Below are 22,686 nucleotides of genomic sequence, written 5' to 3'. Positions count from 1 at the left end.
CACATTCAAATATTTATGCGGGCTTTAATACTAAAATTAGAATATTACTTAATTTTCTTGTCGAAAGATTAAGTGAATGGAAATTTTGTATTTTATATAATTTTGAGTTAAATCTTTTGAAAATAATTTAAAATAACAGGGTTTTTATTTGAATTCTAAAATTATTAAATCTATCAAGGAAATGGAATGTAATTTTATTATTATGCTGTTGACAAAGCATCTAATAATTTTTGCTTTATTTCCAAATAATTTTTAGACATTTAATTTAATTATACATTATTAGAGAATATGATAACAATAAGGCTTTTGTCAAAATTAATAATTCTGAAGAAGAAATTAACAACAGAATTTTGGGTTTTTCCAAGAAAATTGGTTTAAAAGTCAATAATATTAATTATCCTTTTTTATTTCCAACAATTAAATTCCACAAGAAACCGGTTAAATTTAAATTTGTTACTTGCAGTACTGGATGTTATAATTCTGTTTTTAGAAGAAAAAAAATTTAATATTTAAACATCTTTTGAAATAAAATTGTTTCTAATGATAAATATCTTATTATAAATAAAAATATAACAACCAAGACGTTATTAAATATTTAAATTACAATAAAATTCAGAGTATTCTTACATGTGATTTGGAAATTTTATTTACGAGCATACCACACAATAATTTAAGAAATATTTATTTGATTTATGAATATATTAATAGGGAAGATTGGATTAATATATGTAACGTAAACATTTTAGAAAATTATCTATATAATAGTATAAGTTTTTATTAACAAATTCAAGGTATCTCGATGGGAACTTGTTATTCAAGTGCATTTGCTGATATTTTCTTACATTTTAATGAACATAAATTTTTACAACATAATTTATTATTTGGATTTAGATTTATTGATGATTTCATTATTTTTGATTGTAATAATTTTGATTTAATTAAATATATTTATCCTGAAGAACTTAATTTAATAAAGACTAATTCAGATGTTAAATGAGCCAATTTTTTAGATTTTGAAATTAAACTTCATAACGAAAAACTCTTAATTAATTACACGATAAAAGAAGAGAATTTAAGTATAATGTTATAAGTTTCACATTTTAAATCCAAATTACACTTTAAAATTTTCAAGAATATTTTGATTGGTTAAATTCTTATATTTAAATTTATTTGTAACAACAAAACAGATTTTCTTTCAGCTATGAAGAATTTAAAAATTAACTTAGAGAATAATAGTTTTCCTTTTAATCATTGTAGATAAAATTTTTCAATTCAATGTATTTTAAAGAAGTTCAACTAATTCGGCCGATATTGAAGCAAGCATAAATATTCCGTTTGAAATTTTTCTTTAAAAAATATGTGACAGTTTGTCTGGGAGTGTTTATGAGTTTAAATTCTTTTAGTTAATCTCCTCCCTACTGTATTGTTTTTTGTTTCTTGTGTGGCACCGCTGAAATTTTTTTACGCAGATATTAATACCGCAATATATCCATTGAATTTATTGTAAAGGATATTACAATTTCATAAAACCTTTCAAAAGAGCATTAAAGACTGCTTGAACATATATTTTCAAGTAAATAAATACTTATAATTGGAAGAATAAACTCAAACTGCATGAAATTGTTATTAAATGAAAAAAATTTATTTCATTTAATAACAATTATGTATTTTTAACTTGTATTTTGCAAAAGATCTAAGACGCTTATTTTAAACAATGAACCTTTACAATTGGCCTTTACAATTGAATGAAATTTACTTTATAGTGTGCTTTGTTTTTAATAAAATTATTATATGCTGCAAAATAGTTGTAATGTTTATCATTCTTTTTTTTCTGAAAAGTGTAATTTCTTCTAAAACTTTGTAATAAATCTTCAAAGTTTTAAAATAAGGGGTCTGTCAGGTATGATATTTGCATGGTTAAAATTTTATTAAATATAATGTTAGAAATTTTTTTTAGTAGATAGTGCTTAAGTGTCATGAAAGAAATTGAATATATTTTAAATTTGTCTATTTTAATTTTTGGGTATGATATCGGAAGCAATTTCCTTTTAAAGCTGATGTTAAAGTTTATCTCGAACTTGTGATTATTTTTGTTATGAGCATCGTTTTTATTATTTTAATTTCGGAAATTTTCATGTGAATATTCACTTGAAATTGGAGACAAGAAGTTTGTGCTTTTTTTAAATCATTTTTAAAGTAATATAATTGTAAAGTAATTATAATCGTAAAAAAATTCTTTGACCTTAAGATGAATAACATTTAAACTATGATAAAAAAAATTCCCCATCAATGTAGAAAAGAATATTTCTTAAACTTTGCCATAAATATTCTTGTATATATAGCTCTTGTATATTCTTTGGGAAAGAAAACATGTTGTAATGTGTGTAATATAACTTTTTCTATGGCCGATTTATTAATACTAGAAATTTAACTGGGTCTTCTTTTTTTAAAAAAAAGTCCCGTTTAAGACGTTTACATATAACGTTATGTTTGTTTTCATTTATGTTCGTAATGCATAATCTCTTATCAACGAAATACAAGAAACGGAATTGATTGATTTTGAGCAAAAGTTTTGTGTTAGCAGCGTTCTCAAGAACATAACTGATGGTAGTCAAATTCGGATCATTAATGCATATAAAAGGGAACTCTTAGTAAAAAAAGATATATATTTTTTTGTGTCATTCTTGTATGCAATTAATTGTTTGTGCAAATTTGCTTTTGATAAAATACCATATTTACTAATTTTTTTGTCTTCGAAATTTAAATGTAACCTAAGTTTTTCAGCTAAATATTTGGTTAGTATGGTACTTTTAACTAATGTTCGAATCATTAAAACTGTCTGATGTGCCAATGCAAAATTATTTTTACATTGCGACAAATAATTGGAAAATTTCTTAACTAAAAATTATCCGAAAGGCTTTCTTGGTTTCCCTTTTTGAAAATATTTCTACGGGCGCCTTTGATTTTTGTTTTAAGTATTTTGTTAAGTAAAATTTCAGATTCTAAAAGGATAAAGTTACGAATTATTTTTCAATTTAATATCAGTGAAAAAAGAAGTGAAGAAAAATTTATGCAAGTAAGTAATTTGAATGTTTTTAAATTGTCTTTATTATCTCAATTATTACAAAAAATAACAATTTAAAAATTCGAGATATAATTTTATTTTAATCTCTTTTGAAAATGAATGACATACAGTTTTATTTTAAGGGAAAAAAATTCTTAAAGGTAAAATTTTAACTCAATTCAAATTTAAATTTAACTTTGCAATTATGTAGTGTGGTTTTTAACATATAATTTCGGAATATAAATAATGAAGAATAATTATGAAATTGCAAATGGCTTAAGTTATGACTTTACTAAGCATGTTTTACAAACTAACAAATTCAATTGAAATTTTGATAGAATAGGCTCATTTCTGAAAAAAAATTAAGAATAATGAATGATACTCATGATAAATATGATCATTTAATTACATGATAAAATTATGGTTCTATCTTTTATTGCATCACAACAATACAGAAAATTAAGTAAAATTATGTCACCGAATTATTCAAGTACCATCCAAATCTTCCCCTTGCTCATTTCAAGAATAAAAACGACGCAAGATAATAATCGAAAATGAGAAACCTAATATTATATAGCATAAAAACCAATTCAGAATTATAATACGGTGAACGCTAGATAATATTAGTTTGCATAGAATCTAATATTATGTAATGCAGAGCGAACAGCGATCTTTTGTATCGTTCTAATATTAGAAAGTTGTGCAAGATAACGTTAGATTTTATTGATTTCCTAATGTTATCTAATATTAGTTGCTACTTGGGGTAACTTAATCTTCATTTATATCTCTTATTTTATGTAGACGTGTCCTTGTTAGTATTTTATTAGTGTACTTTAGATTTTTGTTTCTTTTTGTGTGTCATTGGATTATCATCTTTTGTTTCATATTTGATTTTTAATTGCATTTTCTAATTTAGTTTATCCATTAAGAGGAATCGGTGTTCAGCCAGATTTTGGTTTTACCACTGACAACAGAAAGGCTCCAGTATGTTAGCAGACAGTGTGTACCCTGATGAAGTGCTGTTTTTCCTAACATACATATCTTTAAAATTTCGCTTTATTAGTTATTGATTTCTAACTTTTTTTTAAAATTTTTTTTTACGTAAGACAAATTTGATTTTAGCTGCTATTATCACTTTTTTATTTTGACTTATTATTTTAAAGTATTTTTCTTAAAATCCTTCTTTGTTTTAATCAATTTCATACTTTACCATTTAATCATTTTCATACTTTCGTTATATTAAAACAAAAACTTCACGTACAAAATTTTATTTTTTTCGCATTCAATGTTTGAAATATGATATTCATTCTTTATTTAATGTACGGATAAAAGATTTAGAGTTTTATTTATTTATTCATTTATTTTTTGATTTCATCATATCATTGAATTAAAAAAAACTTGGTGCTCAATTTTTTTATTATGAGTGAATTTAGTATGGCGTATCTATATCTCAAATTAAGATATTGCCATTTTTTAAAAGTTCAAAATAAAAAATTTTGGCATTCAAAAACAAAATCGAATTTTTAATTCAGTGAATCTCAAGGAGATTTCTGCATATTAATGCAAATTAAGATATTGCCATTATTTAAGAGTTTCAAAATAGAAATTTTTTGACATTCGAAAACAAAGTATAATTTTTAATTCAGTGAATTTCAACGAGTTTCCTGCATAAGAATACAATTTTTTAATCACTTGCTTTTTCGTAAAAAAATTTTTTATCTAATGTGTAACAAAATAATTTAATCGCAACTTATAATTTCCGGAAGTAAAAATAATATTTCTAATAATGAGGAATTTCTAAAAAACAATTGACACAAATTAGAAATTCTTTTTTATGCATTTTAAAATTTATGCACTAGAATTAAATTTGATACATTTTAAACTAAAAATTTTATATTTTGTTTCAAATTTTTTTTTGAAATTTATGAGAAATTTACGTTTTGGATCTTCCTGAATTAAACTTCAAAATAATTTTTTTTTTGTACTAGTACTTTTCACTCGTTACTTTTCAAATTTAAAAGTTTTTAATTTTTCCTCGATACTTTTACTTAAAGTACTTAGGCTTTTACTAGTTACTTTTAAAAAGTAACGCTCTCAGTATGTCGATAATACTATAGAAATTTATGTATCACTTATTATACTTATAAAATATTAATTAATAGTAAATATATCTTGGAGTTTAAAATCTTCGCATGGTGAAAATTTTATTTTAATTTCGCAAAACTAATTTTTGTAAGAAATAATATAGGTATCTTCCAAGTGTTATTAAGAAAAACTCAGTGAAGTACACTAAAAATGATGTATTATATTGTATGCAAGTAATATATCATTTTTAGTGCATATATTTGTTAAACCATTTTATTATGAGACTTCATATAAAAAGTAGTATGACGCAATACCTGTATCATAGACTGTACCATATCAGACACGTTATTTTTTAAAAAAATGTTTAAAATACTAAGAGGCTCGGCTCCCCTCCACCAACATCCTTGGTAGCCTCTAATCCATCTTTTTTTCCCTTAAAAATCGATTTTTTTTTAAATAAATGGATAATTTTGTTGATAATGTATTTAATTATTAAAATTTTATGTAAGAACACTTTGTTAATATGTTTATTGTAATAAAATTAACAACTTCTTGTATTTAAAAAATAATCAACCCAAATTTTAAAAAAATTACTTAAGAATAAAGAATAAGTGACACAATAAGAAGTAATTTTACTTGTTGACAACACTGATTTCTATTGTTCAATGAATTACTGATCACGGACAACCTAAACTGTAGAAAAGATGCACGCTGAATTCGTTAACTCACCCCAAGGTGAGGCTTATTTCTTACGTTCAGCACTTTTGTCAATGGGCGGGAATGCAATCTTAAATAATTATATAATTATTTAAAAATTGCCGAAAAGTTTTAATTTTAAAAGCAACTGCTTCTTTCGGCGGGGATTCGGATTTTAGGAATATTTACACCATTAAAAATAATGGATAATTTTTATTTATTGTGAAAAAAAAATTCTGTTTCTTTTATTTTATCGTTCTCGCCGTATAATCAGGGGTGAACAATAGACATATCTTTCTTCCTGGGATATGATAAGAAAATTTTTGGATTAAATTGAATTTGGATTAATATTTGGATTCTTTTTTGATTGAACAAATATTCTTGTCTCTTTTTTGATTGAACAAATATATCTTTATCTTGTTGGTTTGAACAAAAATTATTTACTTTGCTTAACATTTTACTTTCTTTTCACTTTAATTTAAATTTTATTTTATGATCTTCATGGTTTACAATTTAGTTTATACTTCACTTTATATTTTACTTTATAGCTTACTTTATAATTTAAATTATATTTAGCGCTTTACTTTTATTTACACTTTATTTGATATTTTACGCTTTAATTTATATTTCATTTTTAACTTTTTAACTAGGGCCGGAATAGCCTAATTGGTAGGGCACTGGACTCACGTTCGTGAGAACGGGAGCTCGAATCCAGACGGCCAAATACTCACCATGTAGTAAATGGTGACTGATGCAGGTTAAATATGTCGGGTCACAAAGTCCTCCATGCTCCCATTACAAATTATATCTCTGGGGGTACTGAATTGGAAATTGATCGTTCTCTGGTTCAGTATGAAATTACGACCTGTGGATGAATTAATGATGTATGAATATGTCCATCCCATAAGTGGGTGTGACGTATGGGTGTAACATAAGTCAAATAGTCAAATTTTTGGCTATAGATGGCGCTACTGGAAAGAAAGAACAATCACGCCCTTGCCTTAATGACCTACAACAATCAATTAACAACAACTTTTAAGTCAATCAATTATCACAGAATATGAAATTAAATGAGGCTTGGCTTCTAGACTATATTGATAATTTATTTGGTTGGATAGAGTCAGCAAATGCGAAACCGAAACCAACTGAAGAGCTTTCTGCTGATCTTCTTTTTGTTTTAGGGCAATCTAAAATCATTCATAACTTTTTAAAAAAATGTAGATAGAGAGATGATTTTTTTTTCAGTGCATTCGAAATAATTTGAAGTTTTATAACAAGCAAAAAAAATTTTTTTTTAAATTTTGATCATTTTTTGGGTACTGGGATCCCTTAATTCATAAAAATGTGCCAATGTAACACTCATCTTGAAATCCAGTCACAAGAATGTTATATCAAATTACAGACCGATTTAATTCTTTATATATTTCTAAATTATTCAATATATTAATGTCAAGTTGAATTTATGATATTTTGTATTCAACATTTTTTTTGCAAATAACCAGTTTCGTTTTATTGAAACTAGATCCGCATTTAATATTCACAAATTTCATTTACACAAGCATCAATAATAATAACAACGAAACCTTTGTATTTGAAATATTTCCAAAGTAACGTAAATCATCGATTTTAATTCAAAAACTCAAACTTAATAATACTGGAATAAGATGTAATATTTTAAATTGGTTTAAATCTTGCGTATATAATTGACAACTAAGGGGAAAATTTAACAATCATTTTAGTAATAACATTTCAGTCTTAAAAACTTTTTCTAAAGGTTCGATTTCATGACCATTGCTTTTTTTTAATTTTTATCAAAAGCTTATAAAAGTTAAAACAGTTCGGATCTGTTATTAATTACGCAGATGATTCTATCTGGCTTTATTTATTTTTTGGCATGAATACTCCAAAGTCACAAGTAAAACTAGATTTAGTCAAAATATACAACTGTTTTTTTTTTAATTAAACTTATCTAGATTTAAGTTTAAACAAGATCAAATACATTTTTTTCCACAAAACGAATGTAAATTTCTTTTTCAAAACTAAATTTTACTCACCTGAATGCAATGAATTTTTAAACTACTCTTGTTATTTTTAATAATCTGCAAGTAGTATTAAATACATTAGTTTGTACATTGATTGCAATTTAATATTAAAAAAACACACGCTAATGTATTTCTTTTTAAATCCATTTTGTCCTTTATAAGTTTTGTTACCTAAACAAGAAAATTATGATTTTTTTTTATTACTCTTGGATTTATTCTATTACTAACTGTCACATAGTAAATTGGGAGAGATACTGTAAATTCATCTTTTATTTCTCTTGGATTTATTTTATTATTAACTGTTATATTTTAGTTTGGGAGCGATAATATAAAACTTTCTTGTACCCGGCATTCTTTGTACAGAATAAATGTCGAAAGATTTCAAATTACACTAGACATACTAAATACCTAATTATAAAACCTAAAAATTTAATATCAATTCACCACAATATCTTTTTCTGAATCATTTGAAACATTTTCCAAAATAAATCACTTTGTATATTAGAAGAAAAAGAAAATATTTAAGACAGACATCATACTATAATTTTTTTTTTTAATTTCAACTATGAGCAAAGAAATTTTTCGACTTCCTTTATTTAGCCTTGAAATTGTGCAATAATTTGCCCGAGGACATGAAGTCAATAAACAACTATCATCACTTAAGCAAGTTTTGTTAAGGTCTTTATTAGAAACTGAAGATATTGATTTTTATTTCCATATCTAGAAGTGAAATTTATTTTTCAATTATAGTATCACCAGAATTTGAATTTTCCAGTATAATATTTGGGTTTTCATATCTGTAACAGTTCTTAAATTTGTTTATTAATTTTAATGTCAGTTATTTTACAAAATTTCCTTTAGGGCATAAATGTTTTAATCACAAATCTTCACGCCTGCATTTTTAACACTTCAGAATTTTCAATTTTTTCCTTCTTGTATGTAACTATCTATGCATTAAATTTTGAACTTGAATTATAAATATTTTGCTTTCGTTTTTGCATCGTGTATACTTATGTTCGACAGTGTTAATTTCAAATTAATATTAGTCGCTACTAGTACTAGCCACAAATAATCACGAATTATTTTGGTTGTTATGGTGGTTATTTTCACACGATGGTTATTTTTCACTTTAAATTAACGACCCTAAGAAAAGGCTGGTATTTTTCTAAGATTTAAAAATCTTAAAAATTTGTTTTTTAAAATCCCGATCCTAAAATGTGTTCAAAATTTTCAATTGGTTAGTACTTTAGAGCTCTATGAAGAATGGAATTTTTTCATGCACTTAGAACACACCGTTGATAAATATTAGGCTGCTGACGATTTTTTTTCCTTCAAACATTTTAAATATTCATCAGTGATATTTTCTAGCTTTTAACTCTCATCAAAATAGAAATTTTTTACGCGTCCTTTAATATTTAATTTTTTCGTTATTCGTTATGTCAGATCAATTTGAATTGATTGTATTGATGGACTATGTCACTAAATTAGCATTCCTAAAGCTCTTAGAAATAACATGTTTATTTTGTTTATAATTTTTTAAGACGTGAACATATAAATCAAAATAATTTAAAAACAACTGCAATTGAAATAAAAAATAATAAGTTATGGATTGAAAACAAAATTAATGGAGAAATAGTAATAATTCACTTAAAAAAACGCAAAGAATCAAGCTATAATAGAAACCAACAGTGTTTAATTAATTTTGGTAATAAATTCCAATTGAATTGAAAAAGAATATGCTAAAAAGTAAAATAAATGCTGAAATTGCACTTGTACTTTTAAGGGAACAGTAAAAAAACACTCCATACTGCTGTTAATTCAAATAATGCTTTATTAAATTTAGTAATAGTCATTAATTGAAGAAAAATAATAAGCTATGAACTAAAACGCGAAACTAAGGAGAAATGTTACTAATTCGTTTAAGAGCAGCATAAAAAGTCACCAAATTATTGTTGACACCAATGATGTTCATTTAATTTTAATGAGTACTAATTGAAAGTAAAAAATAATTTAAGTACTGAAAACCAAAATTTATCGTAAAACGGCACCAAAGTCATTTAGGATAAAAGTAAAAAGTATCCACTGTATTATTGACGAACTAGGCACAACTGTTAGAATGAATATTAGTGCAGTTTTAATAGGTACCAAATATACTAATATCGGTACATTTAGTATATTTGGTATCTATTGAAACTGCTCCAGTACTGTTCCGTTTTATACAGATACTGTTGAAAGAGGTTTTTCAAGGCTTCGTGTAAGGAATAGAAGGAGGAGAAAATTACTTGATTGCGGATAATTTTCTAATCATGAGTTTGTCTCGAGCAACAACATCATGCCAAATGATGATTGAGTACATCTAATATTTATTATAATAGAAGGAAGTACTAATTTGCTTTTACTTAATATAATAACGAAAACTCAAACGGGATGGACAAAAACATATTTAAACAGAAGATTAACTTATAGTTTTAACCATCGAAGGATAATTTTAGAACGGGATAAAAATAAAACAAAATAAAAATTAAAAACGAACATAAATATGCTAGAATGAGTAATAGATAAATGAAAGGACCAGTGTATGGTATATTATAGAAAGATATAGACATTATAGTATTAAATAGTATAGTACAGAAAGGTATGGCATGGTATAGGAAGAAATAGTGTCAATAGAAGAAAATTATATATATATATATATATATATATATATATATATATATATATATATATATATATATATATATATATATATATATATATATATATATATATATATATATATATATATAATTTTCTTTGTTTATTGTCTTTTGAAGCTCTAATTATTATATAATTTTTAAAAGATTACGTAAGCCCGAGTGACAATTATTATGTTTATCAGACATGTTGTTTCATCTTTACTCACTAACAAATCAGTCGTACAAATTTAGTGTTAAGGAATATTAAATGAGATATCTATTTAGTCAGCTTATACTTCATACTAGTAAAAATACTGAATTTTTCATACACATTAATGCATAATATATATTATATCTTTAATCTTTCATAACATTTATTAAATTTAAACATAAAATAAATCCTTATGTCTATGTTAAAGTCGTAGTTCTGTGGTCATAGTTTTACACTCTGAAAAAACTATTTTCATAAAACTCTTTCTCAGAAAAAAAGTACATTCTGAAATAGTGACAGTAATGATCACTTAAAGGTGGTTAATGTCCCAAACAATATATTATTATATGTAAACCATTTGACAAAATGAAGTCCCGTTCTAAAGCCATACATTATCCCATTCATAAGACATTCGAATGAAAGGATATCAAAACAAATTGTTGGGTAACAATAGAAACGAAAACTTACTTTAGACCTTTTAAAAAATCACCAATTTTCAAAAGCAGTGTAAAAAGGAGAGAGAAACGATCCGAGAATAAAAGGGAAAAAAAACCACATGTAGCACATTCCACAAATCCTCTATTTGCTGTTAACGACCAAACTGAGCGAAAAAGTAAGAAGGAACAAAAAAGATCATGGCTAACCACGCAACTAGGCTCTGTAAATGACGAAATTTATGCAACGGGGAAAAAGAAAAAAAAATGTACTTTACAAATCGAGACCTTTTATAAAACATAATTGAAGCCATTTTCAGCATACCAGCGGAAAATTGGCTTCTAAAAAGACCTGCCGGCTTTAATCCAAAATCTTCCATGCTGATAATAGCATGCGAAATTGGAACGGAAGCAAGAAAGAAGAATTTTTTTTGTCCTTCTAACGTCTTTAATTTTCCAATCTATGGAATTTCAAAGAAGTCCCAGAACAGTTTAGTAAAGCCAATGTAAAAAATAAAAGAAATAATAAAAGATAAAATTGTGTTTTATCACGGAAGTAAAAACTTCATTTCATATCAATGAGCTGCGAATGTGAAATAATAAAATAACATTTTCTTGTTAAAATAAAAAAAAAACAATTAAAACTAGATAACTAAATTTTTCATTTGTTTTATACTTTTAATATTTTTATCATTTATTGAGTTTTAAAAGTTATAAAACCATAGTTTTTTCATGTTTATACAGCGAAATAAGGAATCAAACAGTTTTTTTACTGCAAATTTTATTTGCAGCAAAAAATCCATTATTGTAGAGTAGTGTGCACATTTCATAGACTTAACTCGAAATATTCAAATTATAATTGAAAAAGGAATTAATAAACTACGGAGTGAATAATACGGCTGTAAAACAAGTTATAGCAAATAATATTATTTAAAAAGAAAAATACACAATTGTACACAGCATACGCATAATACGCATCATTATATTTTCATTCTTACTCCCACATTGTTAATTCATTATGTATACAAATAGCATGCATGGCGAATGCTGCATTATTAACTTTTTTGGGAAAATATATTACGTTCCCCCAGTATTTGTAATTCTTAATCGCGAAACTCTATTTTAGTTTTCATAAATGCCTAAATTTCGTTAAAAGATCGCTAATTTTCAGCTCCTGGAAGATTATAGCGAATGTATTATTTTTAGATAGCATCAGAAAATTTCTGAGAAATATTATTAGCGTAATAATATTTAAACTTCGTTGTAATACGCAAGTTAATAAATGTTATATTTACAAGCAATTTGAATCTTTCTTTGTTTTATAAATATTGCTTTTATAAAGATCGAGTATTTCTTTTATAAATATAATATAAATATTAATAAATATTGCTTTTATAAAGTTTTTTTCAGAGAATATCAAGCAGCAAAATTTCCAAACCTAAGCAATATGATTTATTTTACCTTTAAAACATCTATACCAAATACACAAGTTTCTCAAAACTCTAAAAGAAAAAAAAAATCAATTTTCCAATATTATTAGGCTTAAAACTAATCTATAACCATTTATAACTTAAGTTTTGTTTTAGTATTTTCTTTCGAAATTGAAGAGTGAAACAAATCCTTTGTTTCAAACTCGGATTTATTGCAAGTTCAAAAAGATCGAATAAGATCAAATTTGAGCTAAAAGTTCTATGAGTGAAAGGATTTTTTGCTCGTGAAAGAAAAGTAGAACAAAACAAAGCGACAACGATTGAAATTTATTTTTAGTTCTGGTTCTCAAGCTCTCGAACTTTTTAAAAATATATGCTCCCATTTCAGAAAAAATAAATAGTTTTATTTATCTGCAATATTTGAAAAAAAATCTATAAATTAATTCAGAAATTAATAACTTTTAAATTATAATTTTTGGTGTTTTAAAAATATATGTCTGCAATATTTGATAATTTGAAATAAGTACTTTACTTTATTATTTACTTTTAAAATTATCTCATGCTTTAGTAATTTGCTAGTAAAATTAATTAAGTGCGAATATGTATAAATAAAATTATCGAAACATTTAATTATTGAAACATTTTTTCACATTTTTGTCTTAACCATTTCAGAGTTGCACACTCTTTTACACTGCAAAAAAATTCTTGATAATTGTTTTTGCTTAGTTGTAATTCTTGATTAGAAATAGCTACCGGCTAGCAAGAACATTCAAATCTAAAGGAGTTCGATGCTTGATAACAATGCAAGTTTCAAGGCTTTTATGAAAGTTATGAGCAGATATTATCAGAAAATGCATTTATTATCAATTAAAATTACGACTTCATTCCAAATAGCTAGATCACTTAATTTTAATTAGATCTCAGTACTAGACAATGCAAGTGTCTACTAATACCTTCTTTAATATACTTACTGGCGAAAGTTCCCAAATTTCAGCTATTAATTGTGACGTAATTATAGCAATCTCATCCCCCCTTTTTTTTCGTCAATCAATTTTTGAAAACTCACTTACCTAAAAAAATAAAAAATGTATCAAAAACAATTTCCTGCTTGAAACTGTGTTTTTTTCTCTGCAAATGGACTTCTCTGACATTTTTGAATTTCTTGTTTTAATTAATATTTCTGTTTGAATTTACGTAAATTCGTTTTCAGTTTAGACACCTAATAATTTGTGTTGGAAAAAAGCTTATGTACCATACCACGTGGTACCTCTATATTAGACCTGAATCTAATAAATACACTACTACACGTACACATAATTCCTACAAATTTAAGTTAGAACAGTAACTAAAATCGTAGAACATTATTAAGATTATATCATACTACCACTACACGTGCGCATGCAAGATTATAATATCTTTACCCGTATAGGTCAGTACAAAAGCGTAAACCAAAATTCTCTAGAATAAAAAAATTATTTTTAAATAAAGCTACATGGTTGAGAAAATAAATTAATTACAACAAAAAAATAACAGTAGAGGTTTCAAAGACGTCAAGCCTTTATGATACATAAAAGTTTAAAACAAGTTTAAGATTTTAGAAAAACTTACTGTTTTCTTAGTCTCAACCTTATATATTTAAATATTGATTAGGTTTAAACGACATAAAAAGAATACACGTTATTTGCCGCCCCAAAAAAACATGCGAATGCTTTGGTGCTATAACTAGTATATGTTCCTTCAATACTAAGTCACAAACCGATTATGAAATATATTAATAGGTTAAACAATGTGAACAAAGCACGAATAATAAAGCAAACGCACGAATAATATGCGACTGTTTCAGTTTTACACGCAAGAACTTTTCTCAGTGTCGAAAGTCGGGATGACAGCAGATAACACGGGGGAAGCAAATAGAAACAAGGAAAAAGTAATTTAATTAATATAGAAAAAAGAAACAAATTTAAACAAGATATTCAAATAAAGGAAGGAGATAGAAATAGGTGTAGGGGGAGTTGGGTAAACAACCCAGGTGTGCGAGAATTAAAATTGGGAAAGAATGTAAAAATAAAAAGATCATTAACTAAATTATCCGTAATTTTTGAAATATGAAATAATTAAAAAAATTAAGGTTACTAGATGTAAAGCAGTATTAAGCGACATCAGAAGAAAATTCAAACCTATGTTCAAGGTACGTGAGGCCATGAAAAACCCTTTAATATCCTGATTTTGAACATATCTGCCATGCTCTTTCTCTTAGCAAAAGTTGAAATACACGTTTTTCAAGTAAAATAAATGCAAGACTACGCTAACAAAGAAAAATTACTATTAGTGTGTATTTTGTAGCTGAAGAAGGTGCCTTACACTTGACATTATTTGTATTTTTCGAAGTTGTTTTAATTTTATTCATTACCGTGTTATTTTTTAAAAACAACATACAAATGTTAATAAACATTGGAAATAGAATGATAAAAGATTTGTGATAAAAGATTTGTGAAGAATGCATTTCAGTTTGAAGTAATAAATCATTATGAGCAGACTACATCCATGAAAGTTCTATTTATTGATTTGTGTAATTTCATTAAATCCATTCAATTAAATATTAAAACACCGAAACTCTTTTAATGTATATCATAAATTGTTAGTAAAACATGCATGAACTATCTGTTACGTCATTTTTTTTTATATTCTATTAAATGCATCACCCCTACATAAAAAGAAAGAAAACAATCGTATATTATTCTCTTTGAGAAGTTTAGAAGAGAGCGAAAATCTGGTCGGAATTCAAAGCAGAAGTAAATGGAAAGAAAACTTCAACCACTGTATGAGAAGGAACTTCCACTCACCAGCGGAAGAGGAAAGGCTTTAGAAAGGAGAATGAAAAGACCCGAACAATGCGCTGTATAAATCAATAAAATTCTATCTTTTGCCGCTATTTTCAAACTTTTATATTCGAAGAAATAGCTGCAATACTTGACATACTTCACACCAAACCTCTCTGAATTATTTAAGTCCCAAGAAATAGCATTGGAATTGGAAGTGGTTGAGAAAATTTCTTTAATCTGCCCTGCAAGCTCTCATAGTTTTTAAAAAATTCTGTCCCTTTTCTGGTTAACAAATATTTGATGGTTCTTTATTAAGGAAGAATTTATCTCATTTGTTTATTGCAAAAATCACATAAATGAAACATTTAGATATATTTGTATAAATAAATAAAAAATTTAAGAGTCTCTATGCTTATTTTTTTTAATAACTAATTGGGTCGAAGCATAACCCGTTTTTCAATGTTGAATTAACATATGCAGAAATTATTTGAACGTTAAACGGAATTACGCATGTATAAATTAATAAACTTTGAAAAAATTGTTCATACTTTACCCAAAAATTTACTACGCTGACTTGTGTTTGTACAGAGTTAGATTACATCATAAAAAATTAAAATAGCGCTTAAGTATGGCAGTCGAAAATATGATTTTTTTAAAAATTCATGCAATAATTATGTACAATATTTTTAAATAATTTTAGCAGAAAATATTATTTAATATTTCAAAATTTATTTGAAGTGTTTACTCAACCATTTTAATGTATGACAAGTGTAAATTCAGATAACGTGGTTTAAATAATAGTTTAGGTATAGCAACTTTTAATTCAATCAGTTAATTTAAAAATCAAGATTATGTATATGCACGTTTAGTGCTAAAGATATTCCATTTAAAAAATATATACGAAAAAGAGAACAAGAGGAAAAATAAATCGGGAATAAAATACTCGAAATAAAAAAATAATAATATACGAGACATTTGCAACAAAAAGTTTTCATACGACTTCAGACAAATTTTAATTGTTCAATTATTTTTTCAAATTTTTTACATTGGTAAAAACATCAAAAATAAGCGAAAAATGTGTAGATAAATATTTGTAAATTATGGTTTACCAAATGTTTCGATAATTCACTTTAACTGCTTCTAAAATTCCATCTAAAAGTATGCATACTATTTTATTCGTAGTATTTTTAAATTAATCAATAGGTAAAACTACAAAAATGGAAACAAATACAACATAAAATACCAAAATATTGAAAAAATGCACATAATTTGCAAAAAGAAATATTTATAAAGTTGCAGACGAATTTCAGTTCTTCTTTTCTCTTTTAAATGTATTTTTGACGAAATCTGATACAAAAATGTAGAAATTACATGCACGCAGAGAAAAATTGGAAAAACATGATTCCGTATATGAAAATAAAATAATTAAAGCGAGCAAATATATTTCAACCTATTTCTTTATTGTATTAATTAAAAACAAAAATAAATTAAAGGAACTACCACTCTTTGATCTTGGGTACATAAATGTTTAAAACAAAAACTGAAACTTCAACAAGCAGCCATAAATAAATATTTTAACGTGCAAATACTTGAGAAAATTTTAAAGTCAGTCATGCAGTTGCGAAAATATTTTTTTTTCTTTTAAAATAAGTCAAAGATTTTTATTAAAAAACTGAGAAAGGTTTTGATGCTTTATTGATACAAATTTTTGATAATGCTACTCGTATTTCTAAAATAATCAGTTTGAAAGGAAAAAGTCAACATTCGGCATTCATAGGATAAAGTAAATATGCAGTATCCATGTTTACTTACAATATATTGACAGTCACAGTGAAAGTAAAAAGTGAAACAAAAAATTAATTTTTAAATTTTCTGCTTGAATAACATAACTTTTTTTATCTCAATTTTATTTGGCTTCAAAAAAGAATGTTTTAAACACTTTCGAAGAATATTTGAATTAAAATGAACATTAAAACAAACATTAAAAGTTTTTTAAATTTCGTGTATTTAGCAATATTCCATGGCATTTATAATTATATAGACGAACTAAAAGTAACAAATAGCTAGTATTGTCTGAAGATATAGACGAAATTAATAATTATTCAATGCAAGTTTAAGTAGAAAATTGAAATGAAGCTAATTTAAAAAAACTAAGAATTATAATAAGTTATCTTTTATTAATCCAAATGAAATGCAGACTTAATTTTTATCTCTTTAATTTTTTTTCAGATAACTAATTTTAGTTTCCTCGTTTTCTAAAATCTATTTTTATAAGAAATTTCTTATAAAATAAAAATATAGATAATACTGAATGTTTTGTAGGAAAACTGTACTGAAACCAATTTAAACTTACCATTATATTTATTGAAACTCCAACACTACAAATAGTACTTCTATTAGAGTTACTTTAAGATAGTAAGTATGAAATTATTCAATTATTTCGTATTAATTACTTTTGTGATATCTAAATTGAGTTGTTATAAATCTCAATAGAGAAATTCAAGTGACACAAATTCTTACTTGGAGTAAGTATAAGTATGGCTAAAGCAATTACAGAGCATATCGTAATGATGACTAGTAGCGAAATTCCAATCCCACGCCAGTTGTATCCACTATCTATACTTTCCTCATCCTCCTGCAAAAAAAAAAAAAAAGAAATATTTATCATATCTTGACTAATATGTAAGTTTAACAATGGCAAATATTCTACACAACTCACTCTATAGCGTAACCACTGAGTCATATATGGAACGCGTAAAAGTGTTGTAAATCCCAGAAAATATTAGATTTACATCTGAAGCATAGATATGTTGGTTTGATTTTTTGCAACCATAATAAAAATCATTATCTAGCATATAACATAATTAAAATTTCTCTATTCATTTCAAATACTGTATTGCATAAAACGTAGTGCTGCCATCTATTTATTAGACATCAAACAAATACATATATTCCACCTACCAGAACTAAAATCTAAAAAATTTGTCTAAAAAATTTTGTAATCTAAATCATTTCTAAAAAATCTAAGAAATGTCGGATCAAATTCCGATCAAAGGAATTGCTACCTTAAATGCAAAATCCGAAAAAATCATTTTTAGCATAAAATTTCATGTCGCTATTTTAATAGTAATCTATACATATATTTCCTTCAAGTGGTACCATAAACTTGGGTATTTATGTATGTATTGATAAATCTGTAGTTATTATTCATTTGTTAAGTTGTCTTAAGTAATAATTTAAATAGTTTTAATAAATAGTTATATGATAAGTATTTATTTAGATTCTTTTTGTTTGGTTAACTTAAATAATATTTTAAATGATGTTGAATACTTAGTTATGCAATGACAATAAATGACCATTTATATTGAATCAATTAATTTATTAAGTAAACTTTTAAGCAAATTGTAGCCTTCATAAAATAACTTTAATAATTTAATTTTAATTGTCCGGTGTAACAAACAGTTTATTTTTATTCATTAATATTATTACTGTATGTTTTATTTCTGTACGTATGGAATGGGCTGTGGTTTATGAACAGCAACCCCTGATTAATGCAGGAAATACGTGTAAACATAATTGTTATGAAAGAATGTATGAATGAAGGATAAAGCTTATAAACGGCTTTCTATCCATGTATGCAAGATCTGATTTATAAACAGACACTCTATGAGCGAAGGAATACCAATAATATGGTTTATTCCTAATTTACGACTGTGATTTAAACTCTACAACGATTAACAATTTGAAAGTTTTTTTTAAAATTAATTTAATTTTTTTAAATTAATTTTTCCTCTTATTAAGGGTTTTGTTACTTAAATTTTCCAAATATTTTTTTTATTAAAGTTGTATTTCATAGATGGCAGAACTGAAATGTAATTTGCTTCATATTTTTTCTACCAAATATATTTTTAACAATTATTTTTGACGATTTAAGCTATAAACACTGTCTTATACTTTTTTCTTCTTAGTAAATTTTTGTTAACTGTTCGATTGATATATCAATTTTTAAAACATTTAAACTTTTACTCCGCCTCGGCAGCTTTGTTTTCTGCTTTATTTTGTCTCATATTCATGCATTTTTATTTTTTAGCAATATAGATGCAGAGTAATTTTAATCTTAGGATAATTATTCTTTATTTTAAAATATTGCATTTACTATCATAAAAGGAATGCGTCCTCAGGAGAACCTTTACGTTCTACCATAGAACAAAAATTTACAAATATATATGTAGTTAATGCTCGACAGGTGCGAAGGAAGTAGTACAGAATGCAATAGAGTATAAGTATTAGTTTTTTTTTTATCTTACCTCACGACAAAGATGAAAAAAATTTAATTTTAATGATTCCTACTATGCCGAAATATCCTGAACATATACTACGTTGGTTTGTGTGATTTGATGGCAGTTAGATATATGTTGTTATAAGTTGTTCAAGATAATTTTGAAAAGTGACCAAGCTGTTTGCCAAGGATTGATAGTATTCACTTAATTACAGTGATTCAGAGATTTTGTACTAAATGTTAATGTAAAAATTATGGTGTATCAGTTTTTTGTTCCACGAAATTTAACGGCAAAAATGAATTTTACGGTTAAAAGTACTGGAGCCCTGAGTACCGGTACTTTTTACCTTAATTTAATTCGGGATTTTTTTACTGTGCACACTACGAATAAATGTAGCCATATGCATAACATTAATCCATGCATTTGCCAATTTAAATTTGAAAATTGATTTTTAAATAGTGAAATTTTTTTAACCGTTAGATTGTCTTTGGTACACTACTGCAGTCGAACTAGTTTTTAAGGAGACCACGAAGACCGAAATGATGTATTTGTCAAGAGTCTGTCTATATTATCTAAAATAAAATATATAAAGCACAGAAATGACAAAGAAATTATTCAAAAATCGCTTACCTTAGATTGTATTAAAATAAAGAAGAAAAACCTGAGATTTTTTTTTATTTAAGTTCGTGCTAATTTCTTCAAATGTTAAAAGCAGAATGATAAACAAATATAATGATATTAGCAAAGTGAAAAGGGAAATCTGATCTAGAGAAAGAGTTATAATAAAAAAAAATGCAGATACATAGAGGCAGTCACGTGAGAAACAAGATGAAGTTTAATAGTTTAATGGTTATTATTGGTTTTGTTAGATCTGGTCACCAAGTTACAATTTGCAATCAGTACACTTTCCCTCGTTAGGGTGAGCCACGTTAAACTCTTTAACGTGACAGTCTCCAGCACCCGGTTGTCGGTCTTTTTGATTGGCACGTGTGATTTCGTCAGTGTTTCGGTTTTAGTTTTAACTTGACACTCTGGCTCTTTTAAAAATAAAAATCTGGTTGTCATATTAAATTTCGCAAAAATAGGCAAATTAAGAATATATAGGCAAATTATGAATTGGTGGTGAAAACATTCTCCAGCTTGAAAGATTGAGAATTTTTATTTTTTTGTTTTTAAAATGTCCTTAATAGATTAATATCAAGCAAGCTTTTCTTATCCTTTTTAAATTAAATTTCTTATTTCTGAAACATTAATTTTTTTTTTGCATTAAAAATGATTTATCAAAAATGACAAATTTTTTCTTCTTTTCTCAATGTAAAAATTATTTTTAAACCACTTTACCTCGTGAAGAGTAAAGTATATGTTTATTACTCAATCACCTTTGTTGGGTTTTTTTAAGCTTCCTTAGTTTTGCTTTTAAATCACGTTAAATTTTTAAAATCAAAGAAGTAAAAAGTAAGGAAAAAGCAAACCCAAAAGTGTAAATGAAACACATGCACGTTTCCATTGGCAAAACACAAAATGTATAGAGAAAAGATTCTTTTTATAACTTGCTTTCTGCTTTTATATGTTAGTACTTCATAAAATCGAGAAACTTGATAGTTTCGTGGGGTCATAAAAACCTTAGAGTATTGCTTGGTGGAATAACTATTTCAGTTATCTTCGTTTTTTGTTTTTTTTTCATTCCTTGTGTTTCAGCCATTTTATTCCGCTTAAGCGAAAGAGTTGAACTATTACCAAAATTGCTGAGTTCAGAACTTTCAACGCCTATTTTTCTTTTATTGCTTTATATTTAGTTTTATTACAGAATTATCGTTAACAAAATAAGATTTCATTTTAAATTTAATTTCAACTGAAAATGTATTAAATGAAGAAAAAAAAATATTATCTTTAAATTTATATCAGTATTTTTAAAAACAAAATATTAAAGCAATGTTTTGCGATTTTATATGAAGGCACGCTTTTTATCCGGAATAGGTATTTTGACAATTTTTTGTGAAAAAGGAAAAATATTAATTAAGTTTCAAAGTGATTGCTTTAATAGTAATTTTAGCAGAGGACATTAAAAAGCGAGAAGTAATAAATATTTTAAACGCGAAAGCAAGCTTTTTTTAACGAAAAGGCACAGATTCTTATTTCGGAGGTGATTGACTGATTTCTACACGAAGCTCGACTATTAATGTATTGACTGAAAAGCGTGTACTCTTGCATGCATGAAAATTAAGGAACGAACTAATCTTTAAAGACAATCGTCAAAGTAAATCAAAAATTATGATTTCAAAAGAAAAGATAATTGAAAAAATCCAAGATCATAAAGAAATAGGCTTCACATCGCATCAAATCATATATGCTACGTAATTATATACCATACAGGATTCAAATTTAAAAGTTTGGCTATTGTTTTCGATAATTTAATTACTTATTACAAAGAAACCTCGCAGATGAGTACATAAAAATTGTAAGAAAACACCAACAGTTTATCCCTCTGAATAAACCACTTTATTAAACTTTTCATGCAAATTTAAAAAAAACTCAGTAATTACACTATTTTTTACAATACATCTTAAAAGACATTAGAATAACAGTTAATTGGAAATGATTTTTTTTCTCTGCGACAAACCCAGTTCCTTTTCTTTGTAGCTAAAAATGAGAATGAGTAATTTTCATGGACTTTAAAGTAATTTTTCTTAAACTCCGCTTGAGTAAAAACATGGAGGGGGAAACAAATCAATTTCATGGGAAAATTAGAATTTCTCCCACCCCATATCTACTCGTTTCCGAAAGACAAAGAAGAGAAATGCTTCCACTTAAATGAAAAAAACCGTTTTCTTAAAGTAGAAGCAATCCATCTTCAAAATTTGTCGCCGATATTTGTTGGGTAAGAAATTCTCTAAGTTTTGATTCTGTGAGTGGATAGAACAGAACTTTTGTTTCCTGCTTTTCTTTC

General features: G+C 25.9%; 1 protein-coding gene across 1 annotated transcript in view; it reads right to left on the bottom strand.

The window, feature by feature from the left end:
* The window catches only part of LOC107456089 (inactive dipeptidyl peptidase 10-like), a 267,929-nt gene that overhangs the window by 91,020 nt on the left and 154,223 nt on the right, over positions 1-22,686 (bottom strand). The window contains exon 2 of the mRNA XM_087167493.1: positions 17,980-18,094. Coding sequence (XP_087023619.1) covers positions 17,980-18,094 — 115 coding nt within the window. The remainder of the gene's footprint in view (positions 1-17,979; positions 18,095-22,686) is intronic.

This window comes from Parasteatoda tepidariorum, chromosome 7, assembly GCF_982258835.1.
Source record: "Parasteatoda tepidariorum strain Cologne lab strain chromosome 7, Ptep-v5.0, whole genome shotgun sequence".
NCBI lineage: Eukaryota > Metazoa > Arthropoda > Arachnida > Araneae > Theridiidae > Parasteatoda > Parasteatoda tepidariorum.
This window is presented reverse-complemented; position numbering and strand designations above follow the sequence as displayed.